The sequence below is a fragment of the Polyodon spathula genome, chromosome 6 (assembly GCF_017654505.1).
Source record: "Polyodon spathula isolate WHYD16114869_AA chromosome 6, ASM1765450v1, whole genome shotgun sequence".
In the NCBI taxonomy this organism is placed as follows: Eukaryota; Metazoa; Chordata; class Actinopteri; order Acipenseriformes; family Polyodontidae; genus Polyodon; species Polyodon spathula.
Genome location: NC_054539.1, coordinates 2,493,489 through 2,515,794, shown reverse-complemented (window position 1 = coordinate 2,515,794; position 22,306 = coordinate 2,493,489). Strand labels below are relative to the sequence as shown.

The 22,306-nt window shown below is 40.1% G+C and overlaps 1 protein-coding gene across 3 annotated transcripts; it reads right to left on the bottom strand.

The window, feature by feature from the left end:
* Positions 1-2,617: 2,617 nt before the first annotated feature.
* LOC121316689 (suppressor of cytokine signaling 5-like) lies at positions 2,618-21,714 on the bottom strand. 3 transcript variants are annotated; one of them, XM_041251755.1, is made up of 3 exons: positions 21,028-21,714; positions 11,061-11,244; positions 2,618-6,175 (listed from the first exon to the last, which is right to left on the bottom strand). In XM_041251755.1, the coding sequence occupies exon 3, from the start codon at positions 6,156-6,158 to the stop codon at positions 4,530-4,532; it is 1,629 nt and encodes a 542-aa protein (XP_041107689.1). In that variant the 5' UTR covers positions 6,159-6,175; positions 11,061-11,244; positions 21,028-21,714; the 3' UTR covers positions 2,618-4,529. The 3 variants fall into 3 exon arrangements, with proteins under 3 accessions (XP_041107689.1, XP_041107686.1, XP_041107688.1); XM_041251752.1 differs by lacking the exon at positions 11,061-11,244 and having other exon boundaries at positions 21,028-21,713; XM_041251754.1 differs by lacking the exons at positions 11,061-11,244; positions 21,028-21,714 and adding an exon at positions 6,635-7,333.
* Positions 21,715-22,306: the final 592 nt, after the last annotated feature.

Below are 22,306 nucleotides of genomic sequence, written 5' to 3'. Positions count from 1 at the left end.
GAGGTTGTTGGGGTGGGAAGCCAGGGTTTTTTCAGAAGATACACATTTAATATTGAAGATCTGAAATACTGCTTTAGAAGTGCTATGCATTTTGAGAGATATCTAACTAATCACTTATCAATAAATGTATTTGAAAGGATGCAATTAATACTAGAAATCTACCCAAGGAATACAGGGTGGTAACTTAAAAACAGTGGTGGAGGGGAATAGGTTGTGTGGCATTTGCCCAAACAAATCATTTTAGAAAGACGCATATACCAATTCAACTAAAATCAAGCATCTACTGTATCTTTTAGTAGAGGGGTCGGCACACGAACAAGCCAAGTGTCCTTTTACCTCTTCAACTCAATGGGTGGAATTCTAGAGCTGCACAAAACGATTATTCCATTCAAGATCTTCACAGACGGGGGTCACTGGTGTCGATCAGGCTAGTTCACCTTTCCAAGTGAAACAAGTGGAGAAACAGCTGCTTGCTTTGTGTGGATCGCTGTTCTCCACAGTAAGAAAAGCTGCAATAGCAAAACCAGGCAGCTGTTTCTTCACTTGGAGTGGTAAATTAGCCCAATTAACACCAACGACCTTCACCTCTGGAGAGCTTCACCGAATAATTGAGTAAATCTGTTTGTGCAGCACAAATTCTTTCCAGTTTAAATGTCCAGATCATTGGTTTTTTTTTTTAACTTATTTTTTTACTATGAGACACAAATGAACAGAAAGGTCAAATTTACAGTCATCCTTTTTTCTTTGTTGAGTAACCGTTGTAAGTGGTGCGATTGTGTTTTTTTTTTTTTTTTTAATTATAAAATGATACGGTTAATTGTGGTTGTCAGTAAGTTGGTTATTATACTGCAAGTTGTGTCAGGTAAAGTCCTGCATACAAGTATCAGATGACTGCTTCTTAAGAAAAACTCAATACTGGCCCCATTCAACATCCTTATTTATAAAACCTGCTGCATGAAAACACAGGAGCAAGCGCACAGAAGCTCAATCAGGATGTGTTCTTGCAAGTCTGCAACATCACTGCTGTGATCCATCCCCTCCTTCAGATTAACAAAAAGCATCAGGATGCAAACAGTACAGTAGGTTCAACATTTCAAGTTCTGCTTTGTTTTCAAAACATAAAGCATATATACCCAGTAAAGCAAGATCTATATTTCTGCACTAGAAGTACAGGAGATAAAAAAGCAATATCAAGGCACTTTTTTTTTTTCTTCTTTTCTGCAAGCTTTGACATATGCTGGCTATCAAAAAGGATTAGTGTCGAGTACAAATTTGCAATACCTTTTTGCAAGACAGAAATTTTACTTAGTGTTCATTAACATGCGTTTAAGCAAAAAAGTACAGAGCAGCAGTTTAAAAAAGCAACTAAGGAGCTCAGATTTGACTGCATTAAATGCATTTTCGTCTGTATAAAATTGACAGAAGCTTTACCTGAATTTTGTCGACTATACAAAGAAAATAATAAAATTAAAAAACAATTTAAGACAACTAGGATTAAAGAGGGAGTGGTCTTACAAATTAACTTGGCTTTTTAACATGCATCTTAAATGACTTGTGTGTTGAGGCTTTTTTTTTTTTTTTTTTTTTTTTTTGCATCCAGTAATTGAATTATGAAGATTTCTGAATATAAGAAACACATATAAACTATATTATTAAAATCACATCCAGCATGACAGGTGTCCTTTTACAATAAAACAAACGGATCTACACAAATGGGCAAGTGAAGCTGTATTGCTCTGTTAAAACAGTCAGTTATCCTTAAATTACGTATAGAAAAGCACCTTGGTGTTCCAGCACAGACATGTTAATAGGTTATACATGAAGTCACCCTTTATTATAAAACCATCAAGAACTTGCCTTTGGTTTCAGTGTTGGTGCTCAGATTAGGGAAACAGGATGAAAGCCATACCTTTCACTAGGGAGATTTGACCGTGCAGCTTTCTTTACATTAGAGCTGCACAAAACAATTAGTCGATTATTCTGATCAAGCTCTCCACAGGGGAGGGTCATTGGTGCTGATCGGGCTAATTCACCACTCCAAATGAAACGAGTGACGAATCAGCTGCTTGGGTTTGTGTAGTCTGTGAAAAGCAGCTGATTCGTCACTCGTTTGACTTGGAACGGTGAATTAGCCCAATCCAAAACAATGGCCTCTCAAAAATCGTTTTGTGCTGAACTACTTTACATTTACATTATATCTGAACCGTTTCCATACTAGGAGATATTTTGAGCTTTGAAATGGCTAAACCAGGAAAAATAAATCCCCTATTTCAGATATGGACTATTTTTTTCATGGACTAGGAGTCCTCAGATGAATGTGCCGGTCTTCCTAAATGACTGGGCTCCGGGTTACACCATTCTCAATGTAAACTGGTGTCCCTTTCAGGAGAACCCTCTGCTTGCGTTAAATCTAAAATAGGCAGGGACTCTCTCTCTCTCTCTCTCTCTCCCTCTCCCTCTCCCTCTCCCTCTCCCTCTCCCTCTCCCTCTCTCTCCTCTCTCTCTCTCTCTCTCTCTCTCTCTCTCTCTCTCTGCATAGACAGGACTCTCTCTCTCTATCTGAAATCCTCATGCATGTTAAAAAAAAAGAGTTAATGACACATGCTTGTATTTAAAAATAAAACTTTGTCAAAAAGAATAAAAAGGTGACAAATTGCAAATAAATTATATTAATCTACTTTAATAAACCAACAATTTAAACCAACTTAAAGTGGGTGATGATAGTTTTATTTTTTATTCTATAAATTAAATGTATTCCTTCGAGAGAAAAAAAAAAGTAAAACATATCTATTTCAACTCTGTATATAAACAGTATACACACACACATATATATACACACGTAACATACAGACTCATACAGTACACAGGATTGTATTTCTTTCTTGGTACAGTCAGCAGTCACGTATCCGACCCTACTCAAATTTCAGTTCAGTGACAGTTAAACGTGTGACTCATACCTCATTATTTTATTTTGGCCTGTTCCAACCCTTGTCTGTTCCAATGCAGACTGTGATGGATAGTCAGATAAATTGTAACATTGAAAAGAAACAGGTGACGAAGTCAGAAATCGCGTGCGACGGGCAAGTGCATTCATTTGTTACACACTTACTATATATATAAAATGGGGATTGCTTTTATTCTTATTACAAGTGCTGTATAACGTGACTGACGTGTACCTGGCTAATGGATCACCGAGCGCTGACTGTATAGGTATATAACAACGCCCTTTATGGCTGGCCTAGCTAGCTGTCTTATGTAATACTAAATGCTTCATTGGGATATTTGTTTCCTGGTTTAGACAAACCAATTGTTGCCCATGTAAAGAAACCCACCCTACTGCACTCAGCTCAGCGATTTTACAAAAGCAGTACCACTCTCCAGGCTGCACAACCCTCCTCTTTGCCTTGGGCCTCACACACCCGCAGTGCGGTGCATTCGCGATTATTTTACTGCATGCTGTACAGAAGTTTAATTCAATAAATCAGCTGGTGGTATTCCTTTGGTCAGCCTTCTCCTGGTACTTCTTACTAGCACTAGCACCATGGCAGAGGATGCAGAGACAGCACGCCAGCACCAGTTCGCTTTATGAAAGCAATGGCAGTTTGGCTTACAGGACTACTGTGTTGGCTGGCATCACACATCCTACAGTACAGTTATGGTGCAATTTTCAAAGTGTGATTACACTGCAATGTGTTAATGTAATAAACACATAGTTCAGACTCAACATCAACTGGGGGATTGCCTCCAAAGGGTTTCACGGTCAACCACGGTCTTAAGACAAGATCACCTGCGGTTTGCCTTCTGAGTCGTATTGCTTTGTGCAAGTAAAAGATGCAGTTCTATTGAGCTGTTTTTTTTTTGTTTGTTTTGTTTAGTTTTCACTTAGAAGCATGATGTAACTCAGAAGGCAAAATGATTTAGGAGCTGTGGCGTTAAAAGAAGTCTGCAGTGATAGAGCAAGCAATACACCGGAGGAAACATAAGCAAGATGGGGGAATGCTGTAAGAATGTTTTAAAGCCATAAGATTATGAACCTGTGTACTTTACACTACGCTTGTAAGCGTGTGTGTTCTTCTTAAGGGTTAACTGGACAATTCTTGGTTATCCTTTTTTAGAACAGGTATCATGCTTCCAATATAACTTGTTTTAAACAAGAGGACCGTAGTTGCTTTAAAACTCACTGATAAACAAAAAGAGCAGAAAAACTGTAGAGTTCAAAATACAAACATATTGAGCTCAAGCTTTTCAAAAGGTGCTTGCACAGTTAGCCTGCTGCTTGTAGCTTGAAACAGGCATTGCAATATACTTCGGCTATTGAGCGGGCAGCAGTAGCGATGCAGGTGAGAACTACTTATCAGCTAAATTTTTAACAAACAACATTACTGCTGTTTTTACAATAAAGCGCAACACTAGAACATGTGCTTGCCATACTCTGATGTCTTTTAACAAGTCGCTCAAAAAAAAAAAAAAAATAAAAATAAGTATGCATGGGGGTTTTTGGACACGGTTACTGATATTATATATATTTTTTATTTAGCCTTGACTGGTTCTTGCTCCAGCCACCGCACCCTGACTTTCTGTTTGTAGTGATATTCCTTCAGGAAGTTTTGGAGCACAGAGGGCAAAGGGAGCATGCCTATACCATCGTAGGAGGTGCACCTGGAGATGGCTGCCCGGCAGATGTACTGCAGGCTGAAGGGGAAGTTTCTGTTGAGGGGCACAGTGAGCAGAGGTTCAAAAAACATGCAGGAGCTGGGGTCCTTGTAGTGCTCGAGCAGCCCGCTCACTGTGGAGGAGTGGAACACGCAGGGGTCGTGCGCGTCGAAGCTGAAGTTGTGGTTCCACTGCTCAATGCGGGCGTGCAGGGAGCGGTTGTAGCGGCGGAAGCTGACAGAGAAGAGGTAGTCCTCCTGCGCAGAGTCCCTGAGCAGGAAAGTGCCTTCGGGTTTGCCTTCGAGCAGCGCCTCGGCCTCGTAGCGGTCCATCACACCCCAGTAGCAGGGGTTGCTGGTGATCTGCAGGAGGTCTGGCACGAGGCAGTGAATGTAGTCAATCTGCGTGTGGACTTTCCATGGGCCCTGGCGGCTAAAATGGCCATCTTCGGACATGTGGCGCTGCTTCGGCCTACGTGACTGCAGGCAGAGAGTCGTGGTGTCCTCCTCCGAGTCGCAGTCTATTTGTACCGGAGCTGCAGCTATGACTACCGTCGTCGGCACTCCCACTACGGCTGCTGCCGCGGCTCCTCTATTGTCCTCGGTCAGGTCGCTCATCCCTGGAGCTAGCTTTGGTCCCAGCTTGTACAACGAGTTCACCTGCGCCGTGGCCTCGAAGGAGTGGATCTGAGCATTGGGAGGCGGGTCGACTCCTTCCTCAATGCTGATCCTCCTCCTCTCCCGCAGCCGGTCCTCCTCATCCTCGGTGGAGGTGACAGCAGGGTCAAAAGCATCCAGCAGGGTGGTCGTCTGGGGGCTGGCGGGAGCCGTGTGCTGCTTGATTAGGTGCCACTTCTGGGCCAGGTCTGAGCCGGAGGGGAAGGGGCAATTCTCCAGCATTAGCTCTGATAGGTGGATCTTCCGTTTAGTTGAAAACAGAGCCTTGGTGGAGCGAGAGTGAGATCGAATGGGGAAGCAGAGTCCCATGGTGTCTTGTAACCTCTGTCGGAGGGAGAGGCTGCTCAGAGTCCTACTGGAGGCAGTGTCCATGTCGTGCATGGAGCTGACCCCGTACCTCCGCTCCCGTCGCTGTTGCCCAGCGCAGGTCCTGCTAAAGCGCCTGTCTGTCTCCAGAAAGCTCTGGGTCTTTGTGAAGTGTTTTTTCTTGTTCCCCAAAGGGGCGTGTCGCGTGTACGAGTCCCTGCGGGCCAGACGCATACCTGTCCGGGTGCGCAGATCCTCACTGTCCTTGTCTATCATGATCTCCACAATCTCAGGGATCTCCGAGATGCAGTTTGGGTTCCTCCGGGCTGAGGTTTGCAGGGGCATAGGGCAGATTCCCAGTCTTTGGGAAGGGGCATCAGAAAGACAGATGTCTCCATCTTCCTCCAAAGAGCACTGGTTGAAGTTCACGTCCATGTTCTCGCTTCTGCTCCCACCTTCGGGATGGAACAGGTTTTGGCATCTGTTCTTCAGGTTGTTCCACATCTTTCCCACTTTATCCATTGAATGCAACACCAAACCTGCAGCACAACCAGAAAAAAACAAAACAAACAATTATACAAGACCAGGACTCCATCAGTTTTACAAAAGCAAAAATACAAAGGAGTTCAGGGATATAAATGAGACTCCCACTGCATAGCAGTTTGATCCATTGCTGATTTTTACTAAGAGTTTAATTAGACAACTAAGAGCCACCACCATTACATGAAGCCTACTGTCTTTAAGGTTTCTGTGGAGCAAATACAATGCAAAAGCATTACTGTACCCTTCCTGTCTGTCAGGGACTTCCACCTTCCCTGCAGAGCTGAAACAGTACCGCCAGGCTTAGACTGCCTCATTAATACAGCACATCCACATTCCAGTTCATCAGCTGGGACGGGATCCATCAGTTCATTTTTAGCCCTGGCTTTTGCCTGCTAGCTAGTCTGCCAGGTAACACTGGTCTTACAGTAATAAACACCTGTTGCTGTGTCACATACCGGTCCGTTACACTGTACTGTCCGGACAATCCCAAGAAGCCCTGCACCCGGAACAGCACGGAGATATACTGGAACACACGACACAGACTGGCAGCCTGCACCCGGAACAGCACGGAGATATACTGGAACACACGACACAGACTGGCAGCCTGCACCCGGAACAGCACGGAGATATACTGGAACACACGACACAGACTGGCAGCCTGCACCCGGAACAGCACGGAGATATACTGGAACACACGACACAGACTGGCAGCCTGCACCCGGAACAGCACGGAGATATACTGGAACACACGACACAGACTGGCAGCGTCCTCAAGATGAATGCAGCACTGTACTCCATGTTCAAAAAGCTCGGTTCAAATAAAGAGATGTAAAAAGGTGGAAGATACAGTAGTTAAATATCAACGCTGTCAGACATGGGCTCAGTTCCCATTGTAACGGGACAATTCTGAGTTCACTGAAATTACTACGCAATTCTAACTGGAGTTGAACCTTGCAAGGCTAGAAGTTAAGATACATTTCCCAAAACTCTTAATCTGATACTAGTTTAAAGCAGTAGCTTTTTATGATACCTTACGCTGCTGTTTATATATGACCAACCCTGACTGAACATGTACAGAATTACTGGCATTAGGTTTTTTTTTTTTTTTTTTTAAACATACATTATCTTTCATAAAGCGGGAAACACAATGCAAATCATATTGGATACAATTTCAAGGTATGAAGTTTATTTTACAGACCAGAAGTAAAATTAAATAACTGTAAAAACATTGTTATTTTTTTTAAGATAACAGGCAATGACCTAACAGGATATTAAGCTTATTCAGTGTCTATAAAATGCTAATTTAAATCAGGTCATGGAGAACATCGGCTCCAGTTTTTTTATAATGTTAACCCCAGTTCCACCCACGCTAAAAATGAACACGTAATACACAGATAATTATTACTTTATTAAAATTCTTACTATGAAATTGTATAGGTGTGTATGATTTGTTAGTTACCAAAATCTCTGTCAACAACTGAAGACATAAGAGGATAATTTCGTACCACTTAAAATTTGCACCGATGAAACATAACCTGGTTAACCATACTGATGGCATATCAAATGCTTAGATGACAGATATGGTTGCATTCTTGTAGAACTGAAGGATAAAACTCAATACATTGACAGGGAATTGCACTAGTTCCATTATTTAGCACAAGGTGGCTTCAATAACTACTTTCTGATTTTAAATCTAGGCCACTACGTGATAGTTTGGGATATTCAGTCTATTTAAAACAGTGGGTAGGTGTTTATTTTGTAAAATCACTTTTATATATAATTATTAGTGGAATAAACCACTACCGAATAAGACCATTGTGCTGCCTACTTTCCAGGCAGCTAGCAATCCTCTCTACTGCCTTAAAGTGAACGTCTAGCCATGTCACTGTAATTACACCACATTATTGATCAACTACAGTTAAATTATGCATTTATTTGTCATTCGATTAACCGCTTAATCCTTTACAGGGTTGCAGTGAGCTGGAGCCTAACCCAGCAGACACAGGGCGCAAGACGGGACGCCAGTCCATCGTTGGGCACCACACACACACACACACACACACTCAAACAAAGAGAGTAATGTAGAGTGATCAATCAACCTGAACAGCATGTCTTTGGACTGTGGGAGGAAACCAGAGTACCCAGAGAAAACATGCAAACGCCACAAAGACAGACCCCTAGGCTGGAAACGAATTCTGCACCCTGGTGCTGTGAGGCAGCAGCTCTAACCACCACGCCACCGTACCGCCCTCATTCGATCATTACTAAAATAAAATAAAAAATAATAGAAGTTACCGGTAGTTACATAGTATTTTTCTGGATTTGTACTGGTGATTATGGTTAATTGCATGGTTAATTAGAATACATAGAGTAAACAAGTTAATGTGTGGTGTTTATGTTATTTGTATGTTATTTTTTTGTATAATTGTTATTATAATTGTAATGTTCCCCATTATAATTGTATGGGGGAAAAATGCCATTTTATTCGGTGATCATGCATTTGCATCTTTCATATCTCCCCATATAAAGACTAGGAGACTAGGACTAAATCTGTCCCCATATGAGGTCCCCATGCATGAAAGGGTTAAATATATCACGTGAAACATGTGGTTTGTATCACTGATTCAAATAAAACATTAAAAACAACTTGGAAGTGAAACTGTTCATTTTCTTTTTTCCTGGAAAAAAATAATAATGCAAATTTAACTGGGGGGGGAATCACAGAACCGAGCAGTGTACGAAATACGAACAGAAATTATTCAGTCTTTACGTGAGGAGCTTAAAGTCATGAGTTTCAAGTTTATAGTTTTGGGGTCAGCTCCAAAAATAGCTTGCCTCTTTACCAAAGAGAAGTCACTGCAAGGTCCCTGACTCACACACACTGCCACCAATCAGACACAACCAGAAAAGCAATGCGACCTGAACAAACAAACACAAAAACAGCTGAGCCTATCCAACTGCATTGAGCTCACCAGGTATTTGCATTCAGAATTGCTGAATTTTTAAAATTGTTATTATTATTATTATTATTATTTAACTCCTGAATCTCTGTTAACCATAGCATGGTCAACAATATTAGTTTTTATCAAGTGGATCTTATAAATACTAAAATAAACAAAGTTACATAAATGAAAAGTCCATTTCAATGTCTTCTAATTATTTCAAGTCTTAACATTTGTAATCTAATGTACTTACCATAGTCTTTTTTTAGTATCTCTTAGTATTTCTAAATGTAACGCTATCGATTTCTTATAGTGAAGGGTGTCAGCAATAACAAATCGATTGAGCCAGGGGTTCTCTCAATAACTGAAACACAGGTTCACTGCCCTTGGTGCACATACTAATCACATGATCACACTAAAACAGTTTGAGAAACAAACAGAATTACTGAGCTGGCAATATTCTGAAGGCATTATCCACTACATTTTCTACGACGATAAAATGCACGCATCATTTCTAAGTACTACCACCAGCGTTGTGCAAACCGCAGATCTTCCTGCTTGCCCAAGGTACAATACCAAATAATAAAAGGGCCGATTGAAAGAGAACAGAGACGCCTAACATTCTTGGTTTGGATGTCTGAAGAATCTTTATTGCCAAAAACCAGAGGGGGATTGCCTGTGCAAAAACATTGCGTGCTTGCCCCATTCTGCTCTACCAGAAGCTAAGTTTTTTTTTTTTTTTTTTTTTTTTTTTTTTTTAAATTAGAAAAGTTTATTATACACTGCTGTCTAGTAAACGTTAAGTGACAAATGGGTGCAATCCCTTAAATGTTAGATAATGCTTTGTTTGTTTGTTTTGGATGACCCTTCCCATCATACACAATACATATACAGTCATCCAGTTTTACAAGAGATTCAGATTTCAGAGATACAGCTGGAGTATTTTAGAGAAGGAGAAACAAACAAACAAACAAACAAACAAACAAACAATCACACACACACACTTGAGAGCAACACATGCAAAACGCAGACAGCGACAGGAAGTAAAAGGTTAAGCTTGACCATGCCGTGCCGCACTGTACCGTACCGCACCTCTGGACTGCAATTAAGATTTAATCACACCAGTTATATGGGGAATTACTCATCTCCATTTCGACATCTCAGGAAGCAACGAAGCAACTAGAAAGCATTGTTTTCTGATGGGACGCTGAATGGGCTGACCTTTAGAAACCACAGGAAATGAGGATGATGATGTAGCTATCCAAACCAAAAAAAACAGTGCCTCAGAATAGCAGAGGTTTGGAAAGCTGGAGCACAGAAAGAAGCCTGCACCACAGTCCAGATGCATGTTTCAAAAGCACATGGCCCCTGGAATAGTGTTAGAGCAGACAGTGGGTAATGGAATAAAAGACAGGGATTGGGGGATCACTCCAGTGCAGATTTTTGTTCAAGCCAGCCAGGTCCTACTGTACAGTAGAAGACTTACCAGTACTGTAATACCAAGATTTTATTTATATATTTCAATACCCCAGTAACCTACAGGCAATTATTTAAAACTAACTCGGATTAAACAAATTTCCTGATACTGCGAATTATGTTAGAGCAATAAAATGAACTGCCCCTGTTCAAACAGCTGAATGCAAAGGATATTGGGAAATGCAGTAACCATCCAAATTTTCATAAACAAATAAAAACTGACAGTATGCATTTGGCATAGACTCCTGATAATATATATAATATATATATATATATATATATTTTATAATTTATTATTTTTAGGCTCAGCTCGCCGCTACCACCCCCACTCCGACTCGGGAGCGGCGAAGACGAGCACACGCCGTCCTCCGAATTGTGCCATCAGCCGACCCTTTCTTTTCACACTGCAGACCCAACATGCAGGCACCTCAGAGCTACAGCGTCAGAGGGCAATGCAGCTTACAGGCAAGCTCGCAGGCACCTGGCCAGGACAACAAGAGTCGCTGGTGCGCTGTGAGCTGAGGACACCCTCAGCCAATTGTCCGCCGCCCCCTGGGAGCTCCCGTCCACGGTCGGCAGTGGAATAGCCTGGACTCGAACCGGCGACGTCCAGGCTATAGGGCACCAGCGCCCTTACTGGATGCGACCTGTATTCAAAAACAAAATTCTGATGTTCGTATTCACTAGAAATGACAACAATACCTTGCACTTATTTACCAGCTCACCAGAAATTACGCAACAGTTTCAAACATGGCAAATTAAAAAGAGCTCTGTGTGATATGCAAGATTAATATATATAAAAAATAATAACAAACACACACACACACACACAGGGTCAACACAGCAGCTCTTGAGCCTCTATTTAAAGGTTTTAAACAGCAAAAAGTAAACAAACCAGAGCATAGAGCTCTCTATGGAAAGCTATCTAGGTCAAAAAAGCACTGTGCTGCTTTAGCGCGAATGAGAATTTCATGACAGAAAAAAAAAGCAAGAACGTAATTCTGAAATGCATCGCTTAAACAGTGCCCAACTTGCTGTAAATGTTGTGTAGTGATTTTTATAAGATCGTATATATTATATATTTTTGTTGCGACATGTGGAATGTAATAAGCAAGAACCAAAATGGTGAGAGTTTTTCCCCCCCTTCATTTTACGCCATTTCCACATCTGTTTTATTTGAAGTGTTTAAAGACAAATTTCAGTTTTTGTTTGGTTTTGTTCAGCTACAATAAGGCACCAGAAAACCTCATGTTAGTACTTTATGAAAACGGATCTATGGCCTAGGGTTACTGGGAAGTAAACAGCAATGACAAGCAATTTAAAAAATTTGCATTTTCAACCATAACATCTGCATATTGCATCAACATAGTTATATTACTTTCCAATGTAACTATTTCGGACTAATGAAGTTAACAGCAAAACAGTACACAGTATACATAATGGTAGTAGAAAACTTTTGAAAATCCCCCGTTCAAAACGTAAAAATCAGCATTGCAGAACATGTCTCTGCGGGTAGCTGTCAACATCACAATTATTTACAGTTTTACGGTTTAAGTGTTATTTTAAATGTTCTTTTTAGCACCCAAAGTCTTAATTCTCAGGAGCTTCCATTGAAATTTTCATTTCTTACATGATCCTCACGTAAACAAGAGGGTTTGCTAGTCTGTCCTCTGTTCTGACAGCTAAAACCCTGTTCTGCTGGAACACAAGATACAGCAGGCCTCATCCATGGTCTTAAAACCATGTTTTTTGCATGTGTTTTTACCACCGAGTGTCAACAGGCAAGATGCCGATACAGATTACAGAGTCTCTCTGATGCCAGGGACGTGCGCAGTGCTACATGTGATACTGGCACCTCCGCTGCTTTTTCATTTATTTATTTTTAAAGAGGATGCAGTGGAACCATTTTTTACATGCTGCATTGCATTAAACTAGTTCGTAATATAAATGAAATTATTGGCTAGGGATGAAAAGAGGGGATCTCTGTGGTCTTTTACATCTGTGTTTTAGAAACCCACTGCTGTTATTTTTTTGCATTTTATGAAAATGTCCTGCGTATATAACACCGAATACTGCGTAAATGTGACCTCTGAAATGCAGTGTCTTTATTTACTATTTATTCTGAGAATAAACAAAACAGCGTTTAACTTGAGCTGCTATTTGGCATCCTTTGTTTTGTAGTTTATTCACTGAGGTAATGCAAGTCCTACACAACTTATTCTTTATTCGTGATATATCTTTCTATTGTGACGTGTTACTGTAACATCTTTCACACAGGGGCTACGGCCACGCCCCCTGCCACCATGCAGTCTCTCCTGCGTTCAGAGCAATAGAATGGCTTTTATTACTTTTTGAAAACAAACGAATATTTAAATTGAGAGAATATCCGAACATGAAAATCCTCTGTTCGTTTGTGTAAACAAACAAACTTAAAGCTCAATGCTGTGGCACAGCATCTAAATTGTGCTCTCTTCCAGCTGACAGGAATCAGGTTTCAAGAACAGTACAACGTAATAAAACTATAAAGCTTTATGAGGGTCAAAAGTGCGCCATATGTCTATAAGAGAATGCAACCAAGTGTGGTATACAACGGACATCAGAAAAGGTTTTGAGGACAGGGATTGAAACCTATTCTGTGGTTTTCATGTTACATTACTGGCAACTGGCAATGCAGTACAAACAAATCCCTTTACCAAAATGATTCACTACATTGTATTTAAATTGGCAAAGCTGTGTAGAACCTGAAAATCTTCGAACGGCTATTGTAATGATCGTTCTGAAAATCTACTGTACTGAGATGCATTCTTTGATTCAAATCACAATGTATGGAAATGTATGCGTTCACATCTACAGTATGTAACCTGTGTGAGACCCATGTACCACTACTCAGCCACAATCATGGGAAAGCAGAAGGATCTCGTAGAGCTCCTCTTTCCGACAATGGGTTCCCGTGCATTCCGGCTCACCCCTCAATGCTGTGCCTGCGTTCACCAAACACCCCATCAAGACAGCCATTCCAGGTGCTCCTGGCATGACAAACCACAAAAAACATCACTGTGGTCAAAAGCAGATGCAGCGAGACAAACTGAGTCATGTGACAAGGAACATACGTGCTAGTGAGCTAAATCACAGACACCTTCAACACTGGACAAGACACACAGCTCCTCACCCTCAAACTGTGGTTTGTGTGCTGTCATAGCCATTCTCTACTTGTTTAGCCAGTCAGTGTGTTGCATATCTACTACCAAAAAAAGGCCGCCAATAGTTGGTGGGGCCATGGGCACAAATCATTGGTCTTTGACAACTTTTTAAAATATTTTACGGGAGCCATTATCCAAGTAAAAACGTTCCCCAGTTGAAATGCCTGATCGTCTCATTTGAGTCTGAAACACATTTTACCTGTCCCTGGGCATGTTACTACCCCAATTAGGGTTAGCCAATTACATTCAGGCATCGGGACGAGCATATGGACGCAATCTTCCACGAGGAAGTTTTCCATTTTGAGAAAAAAAAAAAAAAGCAGCTTACATTTCCGCTAATATTTTGACAAATTACTTAAACATTTCTAAATTATTTTTGAGTCTCATCCAGGGTAAAAATCAAAACACCTGCTTCATGTAAACCCTTTTTTTTTTTTTTTTTTTTTTTTTTTTTTACAATAAATGAAGACAATGATCGTATGCAGTGGTCCTCACACAGTACTATGCCAAGAACTATGATTTGATGGGGTTTTAGTTAATTAAAGCTACCTCTTAATGTTGGAGCTTGGGGTTTAGCAGCACCCGGACTTCATATTTGTAGGCTGGTTAAGGTGGGCTGACCCTTCTTGTTCCAGAATCCTCAAACTTTACAACACAAGCACAGAGAGGTAGAAAAAACTTCTCATTGCTTCTACTTGTGGAATCCTTCACACAAGATGCAGATTTAAAAAGTATCCATTTGTATCCATTTGTAACCTGCTGCACAGAACTACTGTACCAGGCATTTCAGAGAAATGACATAATATGTCACATTTTGGCTCTGTATAGCAAGTCTGCTTTGATCCAACATGGGGGCAAAGGACCAACAAGAAAAAAAAAAAACTTGGAGTTAACTAAAAAAAAAAAAATAAAAAATAAAATGACTGTGCAATGCATCAAGATACTTGTATCTGTTTAACACACAGACATGCAGTAAAGAGGCTAGGAAAACAATACAGTAACTAACAATAATAATAATAATGCAATATTAACTACTAAATCATTAAGTTGGGTTCCTGTAATTAAAACACTAGGCACCGTTACAGTTTTCATACAAACACACACAGTAACATATTAAACGGGATTCGCTTCTTTAGAATAAAAGGAGTCCAGCCCCAAAATGTCTGACATACATCCCATCAAGACAGCCATTACAGCACAAAAATGAATTTCTGTTTCATACACAGAAGTTTTAATATGTTATATATAACCAGGTGCAAGTGAGCAGAAGGGGTGACAAAAAGTGTGGCCATAAAGTTAAATGTACCGTTTAAGAAATGTAAACAAACTGAACTGTCAAATAAAATGTGCATAACGCTACAACACAAAATAACGTAGCTATTAACAGAGACAAATAGGGTTTTGTTTTAAACTGATAATCAGTGCAATACAAAACAAAAAATCCTGTATGTGGCATCTACAGTACATTCTGCACCACAATACATTTCCAGGATTTTTCAGCACAGCTAAAGCACACCAGGGTTGAAATACTAATGTTAAATATGTATCAACTTCACATTTTCTGTTTAAAAGTATGGTTTCAACTGCAGCAACTGGCATACACTCCAAATTAAATAGATTTTTTCTGATCATTTACCAAGAAAAACTGGTGAAATATTTTTGTTACAGGAAGCATGGCATGAGTTCATACCTTGTGTATATTTTATTACATTCAAACAAAAGGTGTTTGAAAAGAGCTGAAAACTGAAATTGAAAAGAAATAAAAAAAACAAAAAAAAACCTTTGATTTGAGAACCACACACTTCTTGAATTTGTATTCCACATGCGGTTTGAATACACCATTATTTCTTTCTTTTTTTCTTTTTTTAATGTAAAACAGTTTGTGTGAACTCTATGGAGCTGGAGAATCTGCCCTGCCATAGCTTTGAAAAAAAAACATTATATGCATAATAACATAGATAAACAGATAGGAAACGTAACATAGTAGAATTGCGCACACAGTGACTGAAGGGATATACAGAAGCTCTCATTGTGTTTTCAGACTGGCTGCAGTGGCAAAAGTTTTTTTTTTTTCTACACTTTTAGCATCCACAACTATAAAACACTCAATACAGCAGCACTCACTTTACAAATACTAAAGAGATAGAAGACTTTAATGTCTGGAATTGAGGCTGTAAAGATGTATGCAAACAATAAACAAAAAAATCAACAAATAAAATAAAAAGCAGCCCAACACCAATGCCACCTATTCAAACTGACACCACCCACTTGGGGGATGACACTAAGAGTGTCAGTATTTCGTATATAAAAGCAGTTGTACGAGATTAGCCAGACTGTTGTGTTTAAAATCTAACTCTTAAGTGTCAGCAGTGTCTAATTATATGATGAGTTGAACCAGTGTCTGGCTGGAGCAGGATTTTTACCATTTCTTCATTTAGGAGTCGTAGTGCTGTGTCTGTGGCAGAAACACATGCTGTACAGTACGTTGACATGGTCCAGCTGCAAAAGACTACTGCATGACACTCCTCTAGCTAATCCCGATACTGTACCAGTGCTGTGTTTACTGAGCCCTTTGGCCCACAGACTTTGAGCCCCGAGTGGTTTGCAGAATGTCAGGACTAGAAAGCCAGTCAGTCATCGGGTGCTGCTACAGTAACACATAAGAATTTATTGTTCCATTTTCCAGGTCTCATCGTTTTAAAGGTCAGTCTATCATAAAAGCATCCGAACTTCCCCAGATCTCCTCTTTCCTTCTCTATCTTCATCACTAAGCACTTTAATCATGCAGCTAATAGCCTACGTAACTTTATTAGAGGACAGCAATGCAATTAATGTAATGCTGAAGCTACCAACAGGTTTAACACAAACAGTATAACTGTTTTCAGGAAGCTGCACAGAGTTACGATGATGTAAATGGGGTTTAAGTTTTCCATACTCATCAGCCAAAAATACATTCATTTTTTTGGTGTAGATGACAGCTAGAACTGCACAGGAATTAAATCAATTAAATCTGTACTGTTAACCAGTAAGGCGGAGGTATATCGTTTGACAACTATCCAGTCAGGCCTGGGTATCATTTTTGTGTAAAGGGTTTAAGCAAAGGAAAGATATTATTTTATATTACATTTGCAAATTGGCATTTCTTTTTAGCATTAAGAGCAGAGCTTCTCTACTCCCCTCAGATCTGAGTGTCTGAATCTGCACGCGACTGAGCTTACCTTCTCCCCCCTGCCCCCTGTGAGTGTTTACTGATGGCACTGCATCTGTGCAGGAGTCTTCAAATTAACAGAGCAAGTTAACAGTGTTGTGCTACAATTACAAATACTGTATCGACCGAGCTATAATTGTTTCTGATGTTTGGCAATTACTTTCTAAAGTAAGACAGCAAGAAAGTAATGTTTGGGATACTCTAGTAACAACTAATTTTCGTAACCATTTAACAAGACAGTACCCTACAAAACTTCAAACAAAATCTGCATTTATTCATCTGCTAGGCAGATTGTAAGCAACCCTTCTAAAAAGGTACACTAGTAAAAGCATATCAAAGCATAATAGAGCATAGTAAAAGCATAGTGAAAGCATAGGAAATAACAGTGAGGTATGGTAAAGCTTATTAATAAACATGGTAAACCAGGCTAATTTACAGTTAATACAGATGGTATTACCATGGAAAAGCAAGGTAAAAGTGCAAAAATACTGCGGTACACTTGTATAAGGGAGTGCCAGTCATTGCTTAAATTAAAAACAACACATGGACACCGTCACGTTCCTCAAGACAACTACAATACAAGTCATGGACAACACTCTTATCACTAAACTGCTGTGTACAGTGATAACTTTTTTAAATGAGTTTGTTTTTCTCGATTGGTTGTCACTCTGACTTGCTTTAAACAACTTTTTTTTCTGGATTTTACTTTGACCCAGCTTGGCTTAAAAACTGTCATTTTACATATTTATTACAGCGCGCTCAGTTTATAAGAATCACCGATATAAGAATCAACCACATATAGTGATCTAAACCACTGGGACAAACTTATTCCTATACTAACCAATGTAAAATAATCTGCTTTAAAGAATCACGCAATCCGCTTATAAAGAATCATTTCAGGGCAAACTGACTACATGTAACACGGTACCTGATCGAGTGCAATCACATGTACAGCCAATACAGCTGTTTTTTTAATTTGATCACATCTCGCGTGATTAGGCACGTACACAGCGTGGATCGTGCAATGATACAGGAAACACTGCATTGCTTGTAATCAAACAGTGTCTGCCTCATTGCATTATGCAGGTGTGTTTTGTGTTCTCTGTTAATGAAAATTAGTTTCAATAAAGTGAATATGCATTCACTGAATACATACCGAGTACAGCACTGTTACTTTGTGATAGGCATGTAGAGGGATGGGGGATTGCATCACGGTGAGGAGGAGGAGGGGTGGGAGAGATTGTGGAGCTTTGCATCTCCGCTTAATGAAAAATTCTAAGATTTGCATCGCAACAGAAAATAAGTAAGCCATAGAGGCTTAAATGCAGTGGTAGTCCTGACAGTAAAATACTGTACTGTAATGTCATTTTAATTCAAAGGTCATTATACGTAATGCTGCACGTCAGTTAAACTAGGCTTCATCACGAGATGATCGCTTCAAGTATACTGCGGTAAAATAGGATTCTGTAGCCTTGATTAACATTATCATGATCACGTAACAAGCTGCTTACCCACGAGGTCTTGTTTTGATGCATTGTGCTCAATGATTGAGCACCATTGACATTTGTACACTGTATTTAAACTGCGGGGGCACTTTTGCTAATTGTAATGTGTCATGGCTGAGGGCAGCATAAATGATCAGACTGGAGTCTTGACTTACAGTTTAAAACCAGTGTTGGTTTTATTTCTTACAGTGCAGTGGGAAAACAACCACTAATAACAAACAAAATAAACCTAGCTTTCACTTGGAGTACTAACTAAACAATACTATATGGGATCCCTGTGCATACATGTGGGAACGCATGACATCTAGTGGTCAAACCGCTACACTGCAGTGAACCTCCTCTTTCTCATACTAACATACTGATTCTGCACCACTTAACCACAGTAATCATATCGGTCTGCTTTTAAGAATCAATCGCTTTAGAAGAATCAAAACATGCGGGACAACACTTATCTACTCCCATCCTATGTTGTACTCTACTAAGATTTTTTTTCTGAACACTTTGCAAAGTGTCAACCCCTTCCCTATATGTCTCCATTTAGTAACAACCTCACATTACATCATCTCAGTGAATCAATTTAATTCCTGCCTTACTGTAATTTAATACCATTCAGTCAGGCAGGAATGTCCATGGTTCAAGTTGAAATGTTAGCCACATGTGCAGTGAAAGACTAAATTTGTTTCTCATTCAATTATATGTGTTTTTTATTCAGTCTTTTCCACACACACACAGCCCTACAAGCTACAGAGTTACTGCACACTGTGCTTTCCGATTGCAACTGCGTTAAAGTTAATACTAATTTAACAACGGAACAGGATACTAATTACAATCTAACACCACTGCTGTCAGATCACACTTCAGTCAATGAATGATGTAATCACCAGCAGAGCCCAGACCGCCTCCCCTGCATCACAGGCCCTTGTCAACTCTCACAGCTTCTTCAGTGTCCCAGGTCCCAGTGGAGAGAGTCACTGGACGACTGAACAGAAGTTTTGTTTTTACTGGAATAATGCATAACGCATAGCCCCAAAACCTCTGAAATCTTGACAACCCCTAATATGGACACCTCAGGACAAAGTCTTATATCCCCTTTGTACACACTGTTCTCAACGTTAAGTTTCCCATCTGTGTATCTATTTTATAAGGCATAGATGTGGTGTCAGTTTTTCACAGGACGATGTTTCGTACCCTATAGAGTTCACATAAATACCGGTTAAAAAATTCTCAAAATTGAAATGTCAAAAAATTGCTAACTTGCACTTTAGAATAGAGTAGCATGCACGAATCATCCCAGCTTCTTTCTTTCATGCTTTTCGTCACCACCACAGTAATTACTGGGAACAGTTCTTCACATCTCCATTGCATAATCCTACAACACATTTAGCCGTGCAGTGCAGTACCTGCTACCAGCTCTATCAGTCTGCCACAGGTAGGTATTGATTTTGTACAGGAATACACAAATGCAGCAAACTGTCTGTTCACTGATTAGTTCAGCACATATCCAGGGCACTGGCCTGCTCCCCTTGATATTAATGAATCCCACCTTAGGCTATGCAGTACACAATAGCAGAGCCACACACTACTGCTTACAAATACATCCATTCATTAGGGCAACTGATACAATGGTATTAGCACTGTGCAACACCAGTTACATGCACTCTGCACACTGTCTGCTGTGCAACAGTACACTTATTGAAGTTTACAACAGGAAACGAAGTGTAATAAAGAAAGACAAATTACTGGCACGCACTGTAATGAATTGCGAGGTATAGTACAAGAAAAGCTTGTAAAATGCATATACTATTAATATATTTAATTAGTGTGTGTGTATGTGTGTGTGTGTGTATATATATATATATATATATATATATATATATATATATATATATATATAAATATACATTAAAATATAATAATACTGGCTGCATTGATTACACAAGCTTTTCTGTATTGTCCATTGTTAAAATGCTGCACATTAACTACTATGCAGGCCTTCTCTGTCTCAGACTCAAGTTTAACAGATGATCAGATCACCTGGTTAAACAGTAATACGGTAACGTTATAGTGAAATGACAAAGGTAGGCGCTCCCTGCCACCTCAAACAGCTGCAATAATGGAACACGATCGGTAAGCAATCCGTGTTGGGTAGCCTTGTCTCAGCATTAACACTAAACACATTATTAATAGCGGCCTTTCTCCCCAGGACCAGGCAGTACTGGTACGAGCAGCATTATGAAATCGCAGAAATCAAATGTTGCCAATCTATGTGCCAATCGCCGCTATAAAAAGGCAGGACGAAGACTCAGTTACTTGCACGCTTTGTAAAATAAATTTTAAAAAAATGCTAAAGTCAGTATTCTACAAAGTTGTCATTCTCGCAATAATGCACACAAAGTTTTTACACAACTAAACTGGCCATACAATCGACACGCCAGGGTGCATCGCCCAGGCAGACTCTTTAAAATGTTATTCAGACAGCGCAGAAACTGGCCCAATGTTCGCTCTGTCTCAACCTACCTTTTTCTTTCTTTTTTTAACTCCTATCTTTTGTCTGAAACAAATAACACGCAAACTGGGCGCATATCCTCTCCAGCAGACCAGCAGAGTTTAAAAAAATCAGACGGGGTAATAATGAAGCAGCGTTTCGCTATCCCGTTTTTCTAGATTTTTTGTTTTTTTTTTCTAAATAAAACCCTAAATTAATAAAAAGTCAAACTGTCCGTTTCCTCGTTCCTGCTGCTGCTATTCCGTTCCCGAGGCTTTTCCTCTCCCTCGCACAGTTATGGTCGTCAAGCCAAGTTGAGAAAGAATTGACGGAGGCGGTGTGCTAATTTGCAGGCGGGGAATGAATGACAACACGCCGCTCCAATGGCAGCTTGAGGCCGCGGACTCATTTCTGACCGGAGAGAACGGAGATAGGCCCAAAACGAGGCTAGCGTCAAGCCAGGCAGTGACTGACGCGAATGGAAACCTGCAGTATCGAGGAGTGGCAACACGGGCAGCCTGTTGGAAATGTGGGGACGTTAAAAATGTACGTGAAATAAAATGCAAAAAAAAAAAAAAAAACGTGTTGGAGGTGGCAGACAAGTCGAGTAATTCTCTAGCTCAGTAAAGAACAGCGCTAGTAAAGCCATTTTATTAAGATATGCAGCGGCAGCGCTGCATAAGAGCGACGGGTGCTGTCTGCACAGCTAGGCAGCGGTATAGCTCACTGGTATATAGGCATAGCACGCCTGCCAAGTGTCTGCTGTAAGGGAGGGGCTCGGGGAGGACAGCGTGGGGGCCAGTGTGTGGAAAGGAGATCTCCCAGCTCCCTTTATTCAAGCACCAGTTCAGATCAGGCCCGGGGTTACTATGGCAAGTTTGCAAACTGGGAAAGCGCCCCAAGCTGAAAATACATAATGGAACAGAAAAAAAAAAAAAAAAAAAAAACTGGAGTGCATGCAGCGAGCATGGTGACACTGCGAACATCCCATTAACCTCTGTTCCAGCCACAGTCCAGGACTGAGCGCAGGGACAGGTGCATCCATTTATATACATGTAGACTAACGGGTGCCATGTGTAACAACTTTAATTGAAGTTAAATCTTGTATTTTTTTCCAGATTTAACTGAAATCTCGTAATTTTTTTTTCCACCACATTTATAAATGTTTTGAAAATAATAAATATTTTTAAATGTGTTTATTCAGATATAATTTATAAATCTAGTTAAAGATTTAACATTTAGCTAAACATTAAACTAAATCTTAAATCTCTTAACTAGAGGTAACATTTAGCTTAATGTTTAACTGGCCAG